Consider the following 16,040-nt stretch of genomic DNA (forward strand, 5'->3'; position numbering starts at 1 on the left):
GATGAATTTAGATGGTATATAATGAATTTTAATCGAATTTAATATAAATTTGAGTATTGAAAATGCTAACTAAGCTCAAATTTAAATAGAGTAATTTTCTTAAGTACTCTATTCATTGTAATTCCTACTTGTTGGTGCATATTGAATTTTCTTAGTTTTTTTTTTCAATTTTATTAAATAATTATATAGTTTTTTCATAGAATAAGGGATTAAAAGTAATAAAATAAAGCAATTAAATTATTTTATTAATAAAATCTAGAAAAACTTAACATGAGAATATCTTATTAAATATAGCTTTTTTAAACTAAGGTTATATTTGATAGAGCGTAATATAATGTAATGTAATTAATTATGTAATGTAATTAAAGTTGTAATGTAATATAATTGTCATTACATTCCTGCGTTTGGTTATAAAATAAAAATAAAAGTATTGTAATGTAATGATAATTTTTATTTTAATATTTAATTTATTTATTGTGTTAATAATAAGTGATAATAGTTGTAGTGATTGATAGTAGAGTGATAGTAGTAGCTAAGTGGTGGTGGTGGTGGCGGCAAGAAGAGGTAGTAGTGGGGGTAGTGGCTAGGTGGTATAGAAGTAATAGTAGCTAAATGGTAATAGTGGTGATCAAGTGATTGTGATGGAGGTGGTGGCAAGAAGAGGTAGTAGTAGGGGTAGTGGCAAGAAGAGGTAGTAGTAGGGGTAGTGGCTAGGTGGTATAGAGGTAATAATAGCTAAATGGTAATAGTGGTGATCAAGTGGTTGTGATGGAGGTGGTGGTGGTGGTGGTTGGATAATGGTAGTGACGGTAGTATTGACAATGAATAAAAAAATTAAAATAAATAGTTATAATTACATTTATTTTTTTATGTAATGATCATTACTTTATTTTAAATATAATTGATTACATATGTAATTGTTATTTCATTATATCAAATTTTTGTATTATTAAACAACGTAATTAAATATATTATGTAATTATAATTATATTACAACTTTGATTGCATCATAGAAAATAAGACCTAATATCTATCTATTGATAAAAAAAAATAAAAAACAAAAGAGAGAGATTAGGTCAATTCTCAGTAATCTTTTAGATAAAAATTGCAATTTTTGGAAGTTCTTGTAGATTCCAAGTTCAAAGAATTTCCTGCAAACCTCACCAGCCTTCCTAATTCCTCTTCAATTATAGGAAGTAATATGTAGTGATTTTTTTTTTTTAAAAGATTTGTATGATTTTTTTTTTCTTTATCTCAAATTTGAGTGGAAGGTAGCCATGTTTAAGTAAATTATTGAGTGCTCCTATACTTATAAAAGCCGTGAATCTCATTAAAACTCAACTATTTTTAAAAGTGAGATGATGACTAGCATTCTTCATTATAAGGACATGAAAGTGGAATACATATTATTTATTACCACAATTGAATTGGGAGAAGTTAATCAACAGGCCAATCAATATTCTTCATAGTGCTTAGTAAAGGAATTTAATTCTTTAATAAATTTACTTTATATTTGTACATTTGCCCAATTAAAATACTCAACTTTTTTCAGGGCACAGCAAACAGAATTTATCAATATTCATCCAAATTTGACAAGGATTCCTCCAAGTGGCAACGGACCTAATGTTTTTAATATTTTTAAATATTCCATTCAATCAAAAACTTTTTCTTTATGAATTTTGATAATATATAATTAAATTTTCAGCATTGAGTTATTAATTTTAAAAAAATAATTGTATCGAATCTGTTTTTATAAATAATTAATTAAATATAAAATATATTTTTTATAAATTTTATATATTATATTTTAAATAAATATTTAAAATTTTATATAATTATCTAAAATTTAAAATTTAATAAAAATATATTTTGTATATATTATCAATTAAAATATACAAAATTAAAAGAGTTCATACGTTATTTAAGTAATGATAATTGGGTTTAGGATGAATTTGAAAAGTGTAAAATGAATTTTAATCGAATTTGATATAAATTCAAGATTGAAAATACCTGCCTTTCGTACTATATTACTATCTAATAAACAAAATAATTCATCAAAAGACACAGAAAAATTTTTCAAGTAGGAAAGGAGAGAAAACACAACAAATCTTCATTAAGAAAGAAGCAAATATATTCATCATCTATTAATATGTAAGATTAAATTTGAGAATTTATGCAAGGTATAAATCATATGAGAGTTATTAAAGAAATAAAAATTAAAAAAAATAAAAAAATAATAAAAAAAGGGAGGGTAGCATTGATGAGATCTCCCATTGGTGACCATCTAAAAAAGAACGAAGAAGAGAAGAGAAAGAGGCAGAAAATGGTTATATATGGGTTTCACTTTATTTGGATGATAATATTCTTCTTCTAAAAATAAGGTGTTCTAATAATGTATTATTTTATTTAATATGATGTTTAATGATATTTATAGTTATTCTTATTAAATTTTTTATGCAAGTTTTTGGGTTTAAAAATAAATAATGAATATTTATACTAATTACAAATATTAACATGAAATAATTGAGAGCTTGAGGGTGTGACAGTTTATAAAAAGGGAAATCTACAATTTAGTTTTTGAGTTTTATCTTATATTATACTTTAGTTATTGAATTTTGAGAAATTAATTATTTAATTTTTAAGTTTTATCTTATATTTCACCTTAATTTCTAATTTTTTAGAAATTAATTATTTAGTTTCTAAATTTTACACTGTATCATATTTTAGTCCCTATAATTTTAATATGTAGAATAATTTAATCCTTTTATTGTAAACATTAAAATTATGGGACTAAATTATTCTATATATTAAAATTAAATAACTAAATAAGTTATTTCTCAAAATTGAGGGACTAAAGTGTAATATAGTATAAAACTCAAAGATTAAATAATTAATTTCTCAAAATTAAGGGACTAAAATATAATATAGGATAAAATTCAGAGACCAAATTATAAATTTTCCTTATAAAAATCCAGTAGTGGAGACATCTTTTTGGTGTGGATGAAAAATGGAATTATTGCCATCCACAGACAATTTGAAAATTTTCATGTTCTTTTCAATTTTGGAGTAGGGCTTCCATTCTTTGTTGGGAAGTGGACACCGTTTTCATAGGGAAAGCTTCAGAGGTGGTTGAGCAAACCTCCATGTATATATAACAACTTTACGGCCATGCTTCTTGAAACCCATATACCTTCCTTCTTCAACCTTATTAAATTATAATTAATTCACTTGATCTCCAGTCTTGAACAAGGTGAAAAGGAATCAACAAGAATGGGATCAACCAGCGAAACTCAGATGACTCCTACTCAGGTATCAGATGAAGAAGCGATTTTGTTTGCTATGCAACTAGCTAGCGCATCAGTGCTGCCTATGGTGCTGAAATCAGCCATTGAGCTCGACCTACTTGAAATCATGGCTAAAGCAGGTCCTGGTGCATTCTTGTCGCCATCCGACATCGCTTCTCAGCTACCCACCGCGAACCCAGATGCGCCGGTGATGTTGGACCGTATCTTGCGACTCTTGGCCAGCTACTCCGTTCTTACTTATTCTCTGAGAACCCTTCCTGATGGCAAAGTTGAGAGGCTCTATGGTCTTGCTCCTGTTTGCAAATTCTTGACCAAGAATGAAGATGGTGTGTCTATTGCCGCTCTTTGTCTCACGAACCAGGATAAAGTCCTCATGGAAAGCTGGTAATCTTTCTCTGCAACTCTCTCTCTCTTTTTTTGGGTCAAGAATGCCAATCTACTATGCGACTCTCTTGACTCTTTGTTTAATTGAGTTCTTAATTCTCAACTTGTTTAGCACTTCAAATATAAATGGGTACGTAGAATGAAATTTAATTTCAAGAAAACCACAAACTTTTGAATCTCTAACATGGTATTTTTTTTTTTAATTATTTATATTATAATATTTTGTATAAGAATTTGGTACTTAGTTAAAAGAAGCTACAAGTGAAATAAGAAAATTAAGAGACAAACTGGTGGATGATTAATGAGAAAAGGCTTACCATGCCTAGAATGATTGGTGTTTACCATTTATTCATTGCGACTTTTTAATAGTTCATGTGTCAAACAGGCATTGTTTGTCGATAACTTTTAACGTTCTGTTTATTATTTTGATTAAGATCAAAATATTTAACTTCTCTTATATATAATGTTTTATGGCATATGTATTTTAGAAGTTGAAAGAGTAGATCATGAAATATTACATTTTTTATAGTATTGTGACCATAATTAAAAAGATGATACTATCATTTTTACATTTAACAGTTAATCCAATAGCTGTTTTTATCAAATATTTTTATTTTAAATTATCATATAAGCAGTTAATTATTATAAATAATTAGTATTGCTAAATTAGATCAACTAAATAATTACTATAACAATAATTAAAATTATTGTTTAAAAACAATTTAAAATTTTGTTTCAAAATGAAAAAAAATTTCAGGATTTGGATAAATAGAAGTTGAAAATGCGATGAGAATTTGAAAGAAGGAAAAAAAAAATGAGAGGAGAATATATTAAACCACTAATAAATTCATATGCTTAATTACTTTTTTGATAGAACTATTTTGATATTATTGTTATTTATAAAAGATATATTTTCAAATAAGTTAATTAAATGTCATTAAAATATAATTTTTAATTAAATTTAATATAATTTAAGCATAAAAATTTTTAAACTATTTTTCAAATTGTGTTTTTAACATTTAAAATGAAAATTTTTTTTGAAAGTCAGTCAATTCCGATAAACTGAAATCCATTTTAAATGACTCCATCAAATTTTAAGTTAAAATCATTTTTTTTTTTGTTTTTAATAATAATAATAATATTTTAATTGCTAAAAAAAATTGATTGATATAATTTTAAATTGACGGCGCCATGTGGCACCATCTCAATATCATATTGGTTTGAGATAAAGAGATATGCTCTTTATAAGGTTTTGGACACTTATTTTCTTTGAGCTAACTTTTACCTATTTTCTTAAAATGATATAAAACCCAACCCTAGGCCCAGATGAAAAGAGGCTAAAAGCCTAAAAATCAGAAGACTTAGGACTAAAACAGGTACTTAATCTGCAACCCTAAGTCTCAAAGACTAAGCTTTAGATTATTATTATCGCCGCCGTTGAAGAAACCACCAGCTACTAGGGAAACTGCAGGTCACTCAAATATGCACAGGAGGATGATGAAAACTCAATCAAAATTAACATTTTTTTCAATATATTATATTTCTATATTATATATTAATGCGGATAGAGGGAGGAATATTTACTTATAAAAAATGTCTTTAATGATTTATATTATTTATTAAAATACTAATAAAAACGTATCTATAGGTATTTATCACTAATAATATATATAAGAGACGAAAGTTTGTAGCTAATTCAAATGAATTTCTTGCTAATTATCTTTAGTGACAATGCATGTAACGCTAATATTTACAATAACGGAAAACTATTTTATAAAAATTTGTCGCTAATAATTTTTATGATGACCTCTTTGTCGCTAATAATTTCAATAATGAAAAATTATTCTATACAAATTCATCACTAAAAATATTTAGTGGCGACTTATACATCGCTAAATCTATAAATAATTTTAATTTCTAATATTATTATAATTAATATAAATTAAAATTTTAATATTATTTTAATAGTAATTCTACTTGCACCAAAAATCATATTATAATCCTATATTCTTAATTCTATAAATATTATTGGTTCATTAAAAATTATTTAATTTATTATAATAAAATTAATAAACAATCTTAAACATCAAATTTCACTTTTATTAATTTATTTTTTTAATTGTTCTAAATATTTACAAACTTATAATATTAAATTATAAAATTACAATTAAAAAATTAACAATTTAATTAACATAATTATAAAATTATTATCAAGAGTTAACTATTTAATTAAATAAGAAATTTATATTTACATCATTAGATATGAAATTCTAATTTTATTGAAAGACAAATATTTTATTTATTATAAATTTGTAACCTTTCTTTTAAAAAAAAAATAGTAACAGATAAGTTTACGTTTAAACACTTTTTTTTAATGACCCAAGTCTAATTAATTTTGACATATAATATGATTTTTCCTATATTTTTGTGTCTTTTTTTCTCCAACAAACAAAATAAATTTATATGTTTTTAAATTTTTTTGAGTTTTAAATTTCTCCAACTCTCTTTTGGATATCCAACAAATCGACCCTTTTCTGATCTGGTTTCCAATTTATCAGTGTTCAGCTTTTTGATAAAAGCTGGACAACCACAAATCTTAACATGCTTAAGACTTGGTTTTCTTCCATGTCATATCTCATAAGGTGTGAAAGATATGATTTTGATGGAATCCTATTCAGAATATGCAAAGCTGATTCTAATGCAAATACCCAAAAGGATATTGACATATCAGTATAGCTCATCATACTACGTACCATATCCAATAGGGTACGATTTCTCCTTTCAGATACACCATTCAAATTGGTGTCCCGAGGAGTCAGAGTCGGGAAACAATGCCATGCTCTTTCAAGTATTCATCAAATTCAGTACTAAAGTATTCACCTCTATGATCTGATCGAAGAGCTTTAATACTTTTTCTTGTTTGATTTTCTACTTCAGATTTAAATTCTTTGAACTTTCAAAGGATTCATATTTGTATTTCATCAAATACAAATACCCAAATCTTGATTTGTCATCAGTAAAGGTAATAAAGTAATAAAAACCGCCTCTAGCCATTTCTTTAAATGGATCACATACATCACTATGTATTAGCTCCAAAATATTTTCAGCTCTTAGTCCTTGTCCAACAAAGGGTGATCTAGTCATTTTGCCCTGAAGGCAGGATTCACAAGTTGGAGTAGGTTCAGAGCCCAATGAGGATAGAATCCCCATTTTTTTTAGTTTTGTAATCCTATCTTCTGCAACATGACCTAATCTTAAGTGCCAAATATATTTTGAACTTGAGTCGATTTTCACCATGGCATTGCATTCATTTAGATCACTTGCATTCAATTTATGTTTGTCATTATTATCCAAATAATAAAGACCATCATGCATATAACTCGAGCCAACATATTTATTTTCAAAATAAATATTACAAACATCATCTATGAACTGAAATTCATAGCCATTTCTAGTCAAACTAGATATAGAAATGATGTTCTTAAAAGCATCAGGTACATATAAAATATTATTCAAACACAAAACATGTCCAGACATGTAAAAATATTTAGATCCTATGGCTAAAGCTTCAACAGTTGAGCCATCTCCAATCCGGAGTTTAACATCTCGAGAACGCAAGCTGCTACTGTTTGCTAGTTCCTATATATCATAAGAAATGTAAGAACTGGCACCGGTATCCAAAACCCAAGCTGTAGATGAACTATGAGCATCATCAACATATAAATAACAAGATATAGACATACCTTCTAAAGGTATATCCTTCTTGTCCTTCAGAGAAGCAAGATACTCTAGGCAATTTCTTTTCCAGTGCCCATCTTTCTGGAAGTGGAAACACTTTCCTTTGCCTCTATCAGCTTTGGTCTTCCCTTTCTGTTTAGCTATCTTCTTGGAAGGATCAGGAATTTGAGGTTTATTTTTCTTATTACCCTTCTTCTTGTTGGACTTTCCAGTAGAAGAAGATGCAATCAAAGCTACCTCTTTCCCTTTATTGCCTGGCATATTCTTTTGGGCAATAACCAGCATGTTAAGTAGACCAGCCAAGGTGTATTCCTGCTTAGTCATATGAAAATTTGTCACAAAATTCCCAAATGACTCAGGAAGGGACTGAAGGATCAAATCCATCTACAGTTGGAAATCCATATTAAAGTCAAGATGTTTCAGTTGTTCAATCAGCCGAATCATCTTGTGGACATGATCCCCAACATTTTGTCCCTCAGACATCCTTATGCGAAATAGCTGCCTAGATATCTCATACCTGACATTCCTGCTATGTTCACCATATAACTCTTGTAGGTGAAGGAGGATCTCACTTGCATATTGCATGTTCTCATGTTGCTTCTGTAACTCATTACTCATAGAAGCAAGCATGTAACACTTGGCTCTCATATCATGCTCTTTCCACTTGTCCAAAGTTTCATGTTCCTCTTGAGTGGCCTCTGGAGGTAAGGGACTAGGAACCTGTGAGTCTAGAACATATCTTATATGTTCAAGGTTCAGGACAAGTTTCAAATTTCTTAACCAATCAGAAAGATTAGATCCTGTCAACATATTGTGATCAAGTATACTAGCAAGGATATTGGATAGTGGTGGTTGTGGTGTGCTCATTATTATCAGAAAATTAATTGTAGAAAATAACCAGATTAATTAGTAAATGTATCATGTATTTAACCAAAATGATTATGGTCTTTTAATCAAATTAGTCCTCCCCCTAACTTAGCGAATCCTACTCTTTCATAGTAGAAAACGAAAATCCTAGTTGGATATATTTCTAGTGGGTGATTGAATTCTTGTAATATTATTGATCATCCTCAGGCACATCCATTATTAGAATTACAATAAACTATAAGTGAGCAACTCCTTGCCCATCACATCTCATGTGAGGTTCAATCCTTTACCTAGTCCCTAATGTTCAAAATCTCAGGCACATCCATTATTGACTTATCTTGCATTAGTTAAGTTGATCCCATTGAGCCAGTAAACATGCAAATAATTTTAATGTCCTCAGGCACATCCATTATTGGCAATTAAACCATTTACATATTTACAACATCTCATACTTAACAATTATTCTTAAGAAAATCTCTTAAATTAATTGCATCATATGCAAGTATTTAAAATTTCTTAAAATAATTGCCTCAATGGAGGGCCCATGATATAATTACCTTTAATTATACCATTTCTAACTTAATCATTTGTTTAGAAGATTTTGTGGTCGGCCTAATTACTATTATGGTCTCACTTTGCACATTATTCAATTAGCATACATATATCATATATTTGCATATATTCCCATACATCTCATGCATTCATGGATAAACATATAAATATGGTATGATCAAGGACTTTCTACGAGATTTAATTTTGAGCCACCAAGATTTGAATCAAGGCATTCTTAGGTGCATTTTATTCATTCATATTACAAGAGTTACTGAAAGAGTACATAATCAACACTTGATCTTGAATTCCTCCCACTGGTCCCACCAATGCTCTTGACCTCCTTGATCTTCTTGCAATCCAATTACATAGTAATCCTTGGCATACCAAAGCGAATTTACAAGAACTAAATAAATGAAATTACAACCCAAAAATATTACAACATTTATAATACATGCCACTAAAATAAATTAATTAAATTACAACCCAAAGAAACATAAAAGAAATAAATCCAATTACATTACTCTTTAATTATCCATGATCATCCATTATGCATATCACTATTTAACAATTAAATAAAACATACATACTAAAATTAAATTGAATATCTCATATTCAACTTAAAAATCCAGATTTAAATATGATTCAAACAAATTTAAAAATTCATATTTGAATCACATTCAAACAAATTTAAAAATTCAGATTTGAATCAAAATTTAATTGTGTGATTAAAAATCCTAATTAAACATTTTAATTAGTCATGGGCCTAATTATGGGCCTTGAAAACAAGCCCACACTCAAGCCCAAGTCATGCGCACCCTAGGTTTGCACAACCATGCAAGCCGCCACCATGGTGACTCCAAACAAGCATGCCGCCACATATTTCTTTGCAACCAGCAATGAATCAATCATCTTATGATCAAATCACACAATTAAATCATATATTAAACAATCTAAATGGCAAATATAGTGGCTCTGATACCAATTGAATGAGCAGAAGCATGAAAATTATTAGATTAGAACATTGAATTCAAAAATTTTCTTCTAGGGTCTCATGCATCATGCAAGATTCATTATTTACCTATTGATTTCAATGTTCAACAGCATATTAAAACACTTTTAATATGTATTTGGATCTACATTTTCCATTTAAGATTTTAGAATTAACATATTAATTCATTAGAAACCTAGATTAATTCAAGAACATGTGCACTAACCTTTTGATGCACTGTAGATGTGTTTGGTACCTTTGGGAAGCACCTAGGACCCTAAATGTTATCCCTCTAGATTGTCCACACTAAGATCACCAATGGCAGCCCCTTGAACAGCTTCTAAAGCCTTGCCAACCAATTAGAAAATAGGGATTTGCCTTTAGAGAGGTTGTAGATGTATACAGAATACTAGAAACGATTTCTAGCAATTTTAATTCAAGAGAATATGGGCAATTCTCTTTGAATTGATGAGAGATGAAGAAGAAGAGAGGAAGAAGACTTCAAGGGTGGCGGCATCTCTTTGATAAAATCAGAATGTTATTCATTCTTTCATAACAACACATTATATAATTAGGTCATCACTTAAAACCCTTACCACATGTCATCTTCTGATTGGCTCAGAATTTTAATTGACCTAATCACATTAAGCCAAGTGTCAAAATTAGATTTAATCTTAACTTTGTTCATTTTACATTATTGGAAGACAAATGGCAAGCTTATATGGTGCCATATGTTATCATCTCATGGTGCCACATGTCACCCTATGAAATGACCAAATTACCCTTGTGTTGTAATTTTGAGTTCTCAACCCAAAATAATTATTTCTCCTCTTCTAATCAATTTATATCAAATACAAATTAATTAATTAATCTCTATTAATTAATTTCTCATTATTAAATTCATATTTAAATACTTTAAATATAAATTTAACTTGTACTATACATCCAATAACTAAGATTTAGTTTCAAGTCATGCTAGGGACTTTGCAATCTAATTGCAAACCAAAACTATTTAATTAATCAATTAAACTCTTTAACTAATTAATTAAATCACTTTTAACTTGGTCATTACTTGTGTATGTGTGTGACTCACTAGGCTCATCACTAATTGGCAATGAGATATGATATTAAATATTAATATCATTAAAACTCTTTCTTACCATAAATGATTTCTCTAAATCATTTTATGCACCTCATAGACTATGGTTAACACCTAATATAACATGCCATGGCCACCCAATTAGTAATAAGGAATACCTTAAATGAACCTTTTATCATATGTTACTATGCACTAGAATCTCTCTGTTACAAAATCCTAATTCGAGCTGGAGTCATGGTTTATGTCAAACCCCATTAACTATGAATATTATGTTCTCTTTTAATTCCAGTTCTTGATTAAAAAGATTTTCTCATCAGAAACTCTTTTCTGATTAAATTTATCTGTCCTGGCCAGGAACTTGAAACATCAAGAACAATTAAATGAGCATAGGATTTTATCCCTATTTACTTAGGGTAACAGATTCCATATTGATCAACACCTACCTCTATATACAACTAGTAAGAGCTAACACATGCCCATATACCCATACACGGTACAAATATGAAAGCAGTATCAAACTCAAATCACCTATATACAAGATAACTGTGCTATCTCAGGTCTAAAGATTATATGTACTAATATGATTAATGACAATGCATTGACTAGAGTAAACTCCATGTGCTTATCATAAATGTCACTGGTTCGGCCTACTTATCATGCATAAGGGCCTATCATGTTTGTTATATGGCATGAGACTCACCATTTCATCTTATTTACAGCTCATATAAATAACTTGGGAACAAACATGATTATAATCTTTCTAGATAAGTCATGTCCTTATTGTGAAGTATCCTCGATTGTGAATCAATTTATGATACTTTGTGCTAGAAATACTGTTACTCATATTCTTAACAACTTAAGAATAGAATTTCTAACAAAATATTAATGGACATTTTCTATTACACCTAAATATATTATGTAAACAGAAAAGTGAAAATGCCTTTTATTAATAAAACATATACAAGATACATACTAAATGATTTGCTCTATGGCATACTACTAACAGATAGTTGAATGAGAATGTCTATGATTTTGTTATTATCAATATGAAATGAAACTAATGATGAAAATAAGATACCCGTGAAAAGCATTTTACTTGAATTCAAACTCGAACCCTATTAATATTTTCAATACCTTAATCCGTCTCAAACTCTATTAAAATTTATCCTCAACTATCTAAATCTGTCTCAAAATCAACCAAAAAATACCCAAATCTGTTTAATTTTATATATTTTTAACTAATAATCTATATAATTTTTTATTAATACTTTATATTTTAAAATTTAGTTATTCTATAAAATATTTAAATTCTATGTATTTAAAATATAATATATAAAAATTTATAAATATTATCATAAAAAAACATATATTTTAAATTTAATTAATTATTTATGTAAACGGTTTTGGATAACAGACACCTAATATGTAAAATCTGAACCCAACTTGATCCTAAACAGGTACTATTTCTCAAACCAAATTTATTCCAAATCCGATTATATATTACACAAACACATTCTATTAAAGGTTTTGTCAAGTCATGTACTTGCAAATACCCAACCTATTGACATCCCTAAATGAAACCAATGTACTTACAAATTCAATGATGTTTATATCTATAGGTTAAGATAGATTTATTTTTCAATTTTTTTCACATTTAATATTGATGCAACCAATAATATTTGGGATGTTTAATATTATTTTTACATAAAAAAGTGCATTTTAGATGTTATTGTATGAAATTTTAATTTTCTTGAGCTTACTTAGTTTAAATATAGATTAATTATAATTTGTGCATGAACACATTTTTATTTTTTAATTTATTAGTCAATCTTAACTAGATTGTTGATTTTGATGATAAAATTATAAGAAAATCTAATTATATTTTGGCATGTATTTATGTGAAAAGTTATACTCTTTTCAATAATAATTTCAAGTTGTTATGTTTTAAATTTTGAAAGTAATAAAAACGAGAGGAAGATATGAAGAGGAAAAGGAGAAAAGAAAAATAATTTAACTACTTAAAAGTATTAATTATATAATTATTATGAAATAATAAAAAATACATAATTATATTTATATTTATATTTATATTTTAATCTATAATATATTTATAGTATATATAATATGATCTATAATTTAAAAATAAAAATATTTATGAAATATATTAAATAATTAATATATTGAATAGATTTTAAAATTATTTATATTAAATAATATAACAATATAAAATTTTAATATATTAATATAATGAAAATAAAACTTTTATTATGATAATACATTAAACTATAAAATACATTTTAAAATTATTATATTTTCTAATTTTATAAATAATTCTTTTCATATTAATTTAGTTATACAATCTCGTTATTAAGTTAACATTATTTAAATTATAAAAAATTAAAATATATACAAATTAAACTTATAATTTAAAAAATAATAAAATAACAGTATTTAAACAAATTTAATTAAATAGCTAATTTATATTTATTATTAATTTATTTTAATTTTTAAATATATTGACCATTTATATTTTTAAAATTTATTATTATATTTTTTATATTATATTTAAGTTTATAATAAATTTAATATTATATGTTAATAATTTAACACATAATTTTCATGATCAACAAAAAAAAATAATAATTCTTAAATTTATAAATATTTTTATTTATATAATTAATGAAAATGACATTAAAATTTATATTTTAATTTAAATAATTAAAAATAATATTTATAATACTATGATAATATCATATTATATGTAAAAAAATAATAAAATATTATATAAAAAAATTAAATCACGAGTTTGTAAATAAATATGTGCCACGCACATTACAGAAAAAACTAATTAATTAATTAATTATATGTGTGTGCTGCAAAGTAGGCCTAATGATAAAAAAAAGAAGTTAAATTTTTTGCTAACTTGCAATTTAATAAATTGATTTTAATTTTGATTAATTTTAGTATATTTATTTAATTTTATCTATAACAACCATAAAATCCTAATCTAAAACTAAGTAGAATTGATTATATAAATTTTTTTTCCGTATAATTTTGTTTAAAATTAATTTTATATTAATATTCAAAAATTATAAATTTTGTGATACTATTTTTATTTATATCATTTTAAATTTCTCATCTTTTAAACTTTATTTAATCGATCAAAATTAAACTTCTAATTTTAGTATAATTTGGCAATTTTAATCAACAAAAATATGATAAGCAGGAGAGATTGAAAATTATAATCCTAATTTTGGTCGGCAAATTAAAATTGGAAATACAAATATAGTCAATTGCATGAATTTGCAACTAATTGGATGGAATTGCTCAAAATTACTAAAATTAATTTGTGTTATTACACCATTAGTATTTAAAGACTGAGTTACTAAATGTTGTCAATTTATGTTGACATGGCAAATTTTCTTGTGCTTTTTAGCTAGCGTGGCAAGTGGGCCTCACAAATTTAATACGTAGAAAATACAATCTACCTACTGATTTCTTGACTCGGCTTAGGAGTTCAGGGAGACTTGTCATGCCAGTATATATTAATAACGTTTAGTAATTTTGCCATTAAATACTAATAGTATAATAACACGGGTCATTAAGTAAAAAAATAATCTCAGGCCTCTATTAATAAAATGTGACTAAAATTTTTTTTTTTTTCTAAATTTCAATTAGTTGAATATCTTTTTTATTATTCATACTAAACATCTAAATTACAGATTTTAAAATGAATTTGATGTGGACTAGTTTGTATTAATTAAACATGTTCTAATTAATGAATAAGATAAGTAAGTTAAGGCTGTGTTGATTACAGGTATCATTTGAAAGATGCAGTTCTTGAAGGAGGCATTCCATTTAACAAGGCGTATGGAATGATATCATTCGAATATCATGGCACAGATCCAAGATTTAATAAGCTTTTCAATAAGGGAATGTCTGATCACTCTACCATTACCATGAAGAAAATTCTTGAGACTTACAAAGGCTTTGAAGGCCTTTCTTCCATTGTGGATGTTGGTGGTGGTACTGGAGCTGTTCTTAGCATGATCGTCTCCAAATACCCTTCAATCAAAGGCATTAACTTCGACTTGCCCCATGTGCTTGAGGATGCTCCATCCCTTCCTGGTATTTACAAATTCCTTTCCAAATTCCAATCCTTCTTAATATCCTGCTTGATTTTCACATAGAGATTGCTGTTGCGTGTAGGCGTGGAGCATGTTGGTGGGGACATGTTTGTTAGGGTTCCTAAAGGAGATGCCATTTTCATGAAGGTACGTTTGCAATTTTAAAGACCTCTTATCCTGGTTCTAGTGAGCTTAAGTAAGAGTTAAATTGCAAGAGATGAGATGAGTAAAAAACATTAGTGAGAAGAACTCATAGATGTTTTTAGTGGCCTAAATTGCAAGTGTTCTTGATTCTTGTACAGTGGATATGCCATGACTGGAGCGATGAACACTGCTTAAAATTCTTGAAGAATTGTTACAGAGCGCTGCCACCAAATGGGAAGGTGATCATAGCCGAATTCATTCTTCCGGTGGCCCCAGACAGAAGCCTCGCCACCAAGCCAGTGGTTCATAATGACTGCATGATGTTGGTTCATAACCCAGGTGGGAAAGAGAGAACTGAAAAGGAATTTGAGGCATTAGCCAAGGGAGCAGGATTTCAAGGTTTTCGAGTTGTATGTGAAGCCTTCAATACCTATGTGATGGAATTCTTGAAGAGTGCCTAAGGGCCAAGTTTTCTTAATACTATCTTTTGGCTTTTTAACTTCTGAAGTTGTGAGATGAGAAGATTTTCAAAGGTGGCATTCACAGTATATGTAATTCTCAATAAAGAAAACAAATAAGAACTATGTATATGATTGTGCGTTGTCTATAATAAAAAGTTTATTATATCCTAATTAATTATCATGTAAAAATAGAGGAAATATATATCAATTAGTCGTAAAATTTATTACACAGAGCCATGAATTTAGTTTAGGGGTCTAATTAAAATATGTTACTTGTTAAATAAATAAAAATTGATAAGAAAACTTTTCACAAAAGTTAATATGTTGTCACAATTAATCTATAATAACAAAATTAAACACTTTATTTTTTTTTAA

The 16,040-nt window shown here is 27.4% G+C and overlaps 1 protein-coding gene across 1 annotated transcript; it reads left to right on the forward strand.

Annotated features, from left to right (window-relative positions):
- Positions 1–3,031: 3,031 nt before the first annotated feature.
- Positions 3,032–15,836, forward strand: LOC110650778 (caffeic acid 3-O-methyltransferase). Its single transcript, XM_021805900.2, has 4 exons — positions 3,032–3,689; positions 14,751–15,061; positions 15,143–15,207; positions 15,363–15,836. The coding sequence occupies exons 1-4, from the start codon at positions 3,271–3,273 to the stop codon at positions 15,663–15,665; spliced, it is 1,098 nt and encodes a 365-aa protein (XP_021661592.2). The 5' UTR covers positions 3,032–3,270; the 3' UTR covers positions 15,666–15,836.
- The last annotated feature ends 204 nt before the right edge of the window (positions 15,837–16,040 follow it).

Source organism: Hevea brasiliensis, chromosome 9, assembly GCF_030052815.1.
Source record: "Hevea brasiliensis isolate MT/VB/25A 57/8 chromosome 9, ASM3005281v1, whole genome shotgun sequence".
Classification (NCBI taxonomy): Eukaryota; Viridiplantae; Streptophyta; class Magnoliopsida; order Malpighiales; family Euphorbiaceae; genus Hevea; species Hevea brasiliensis.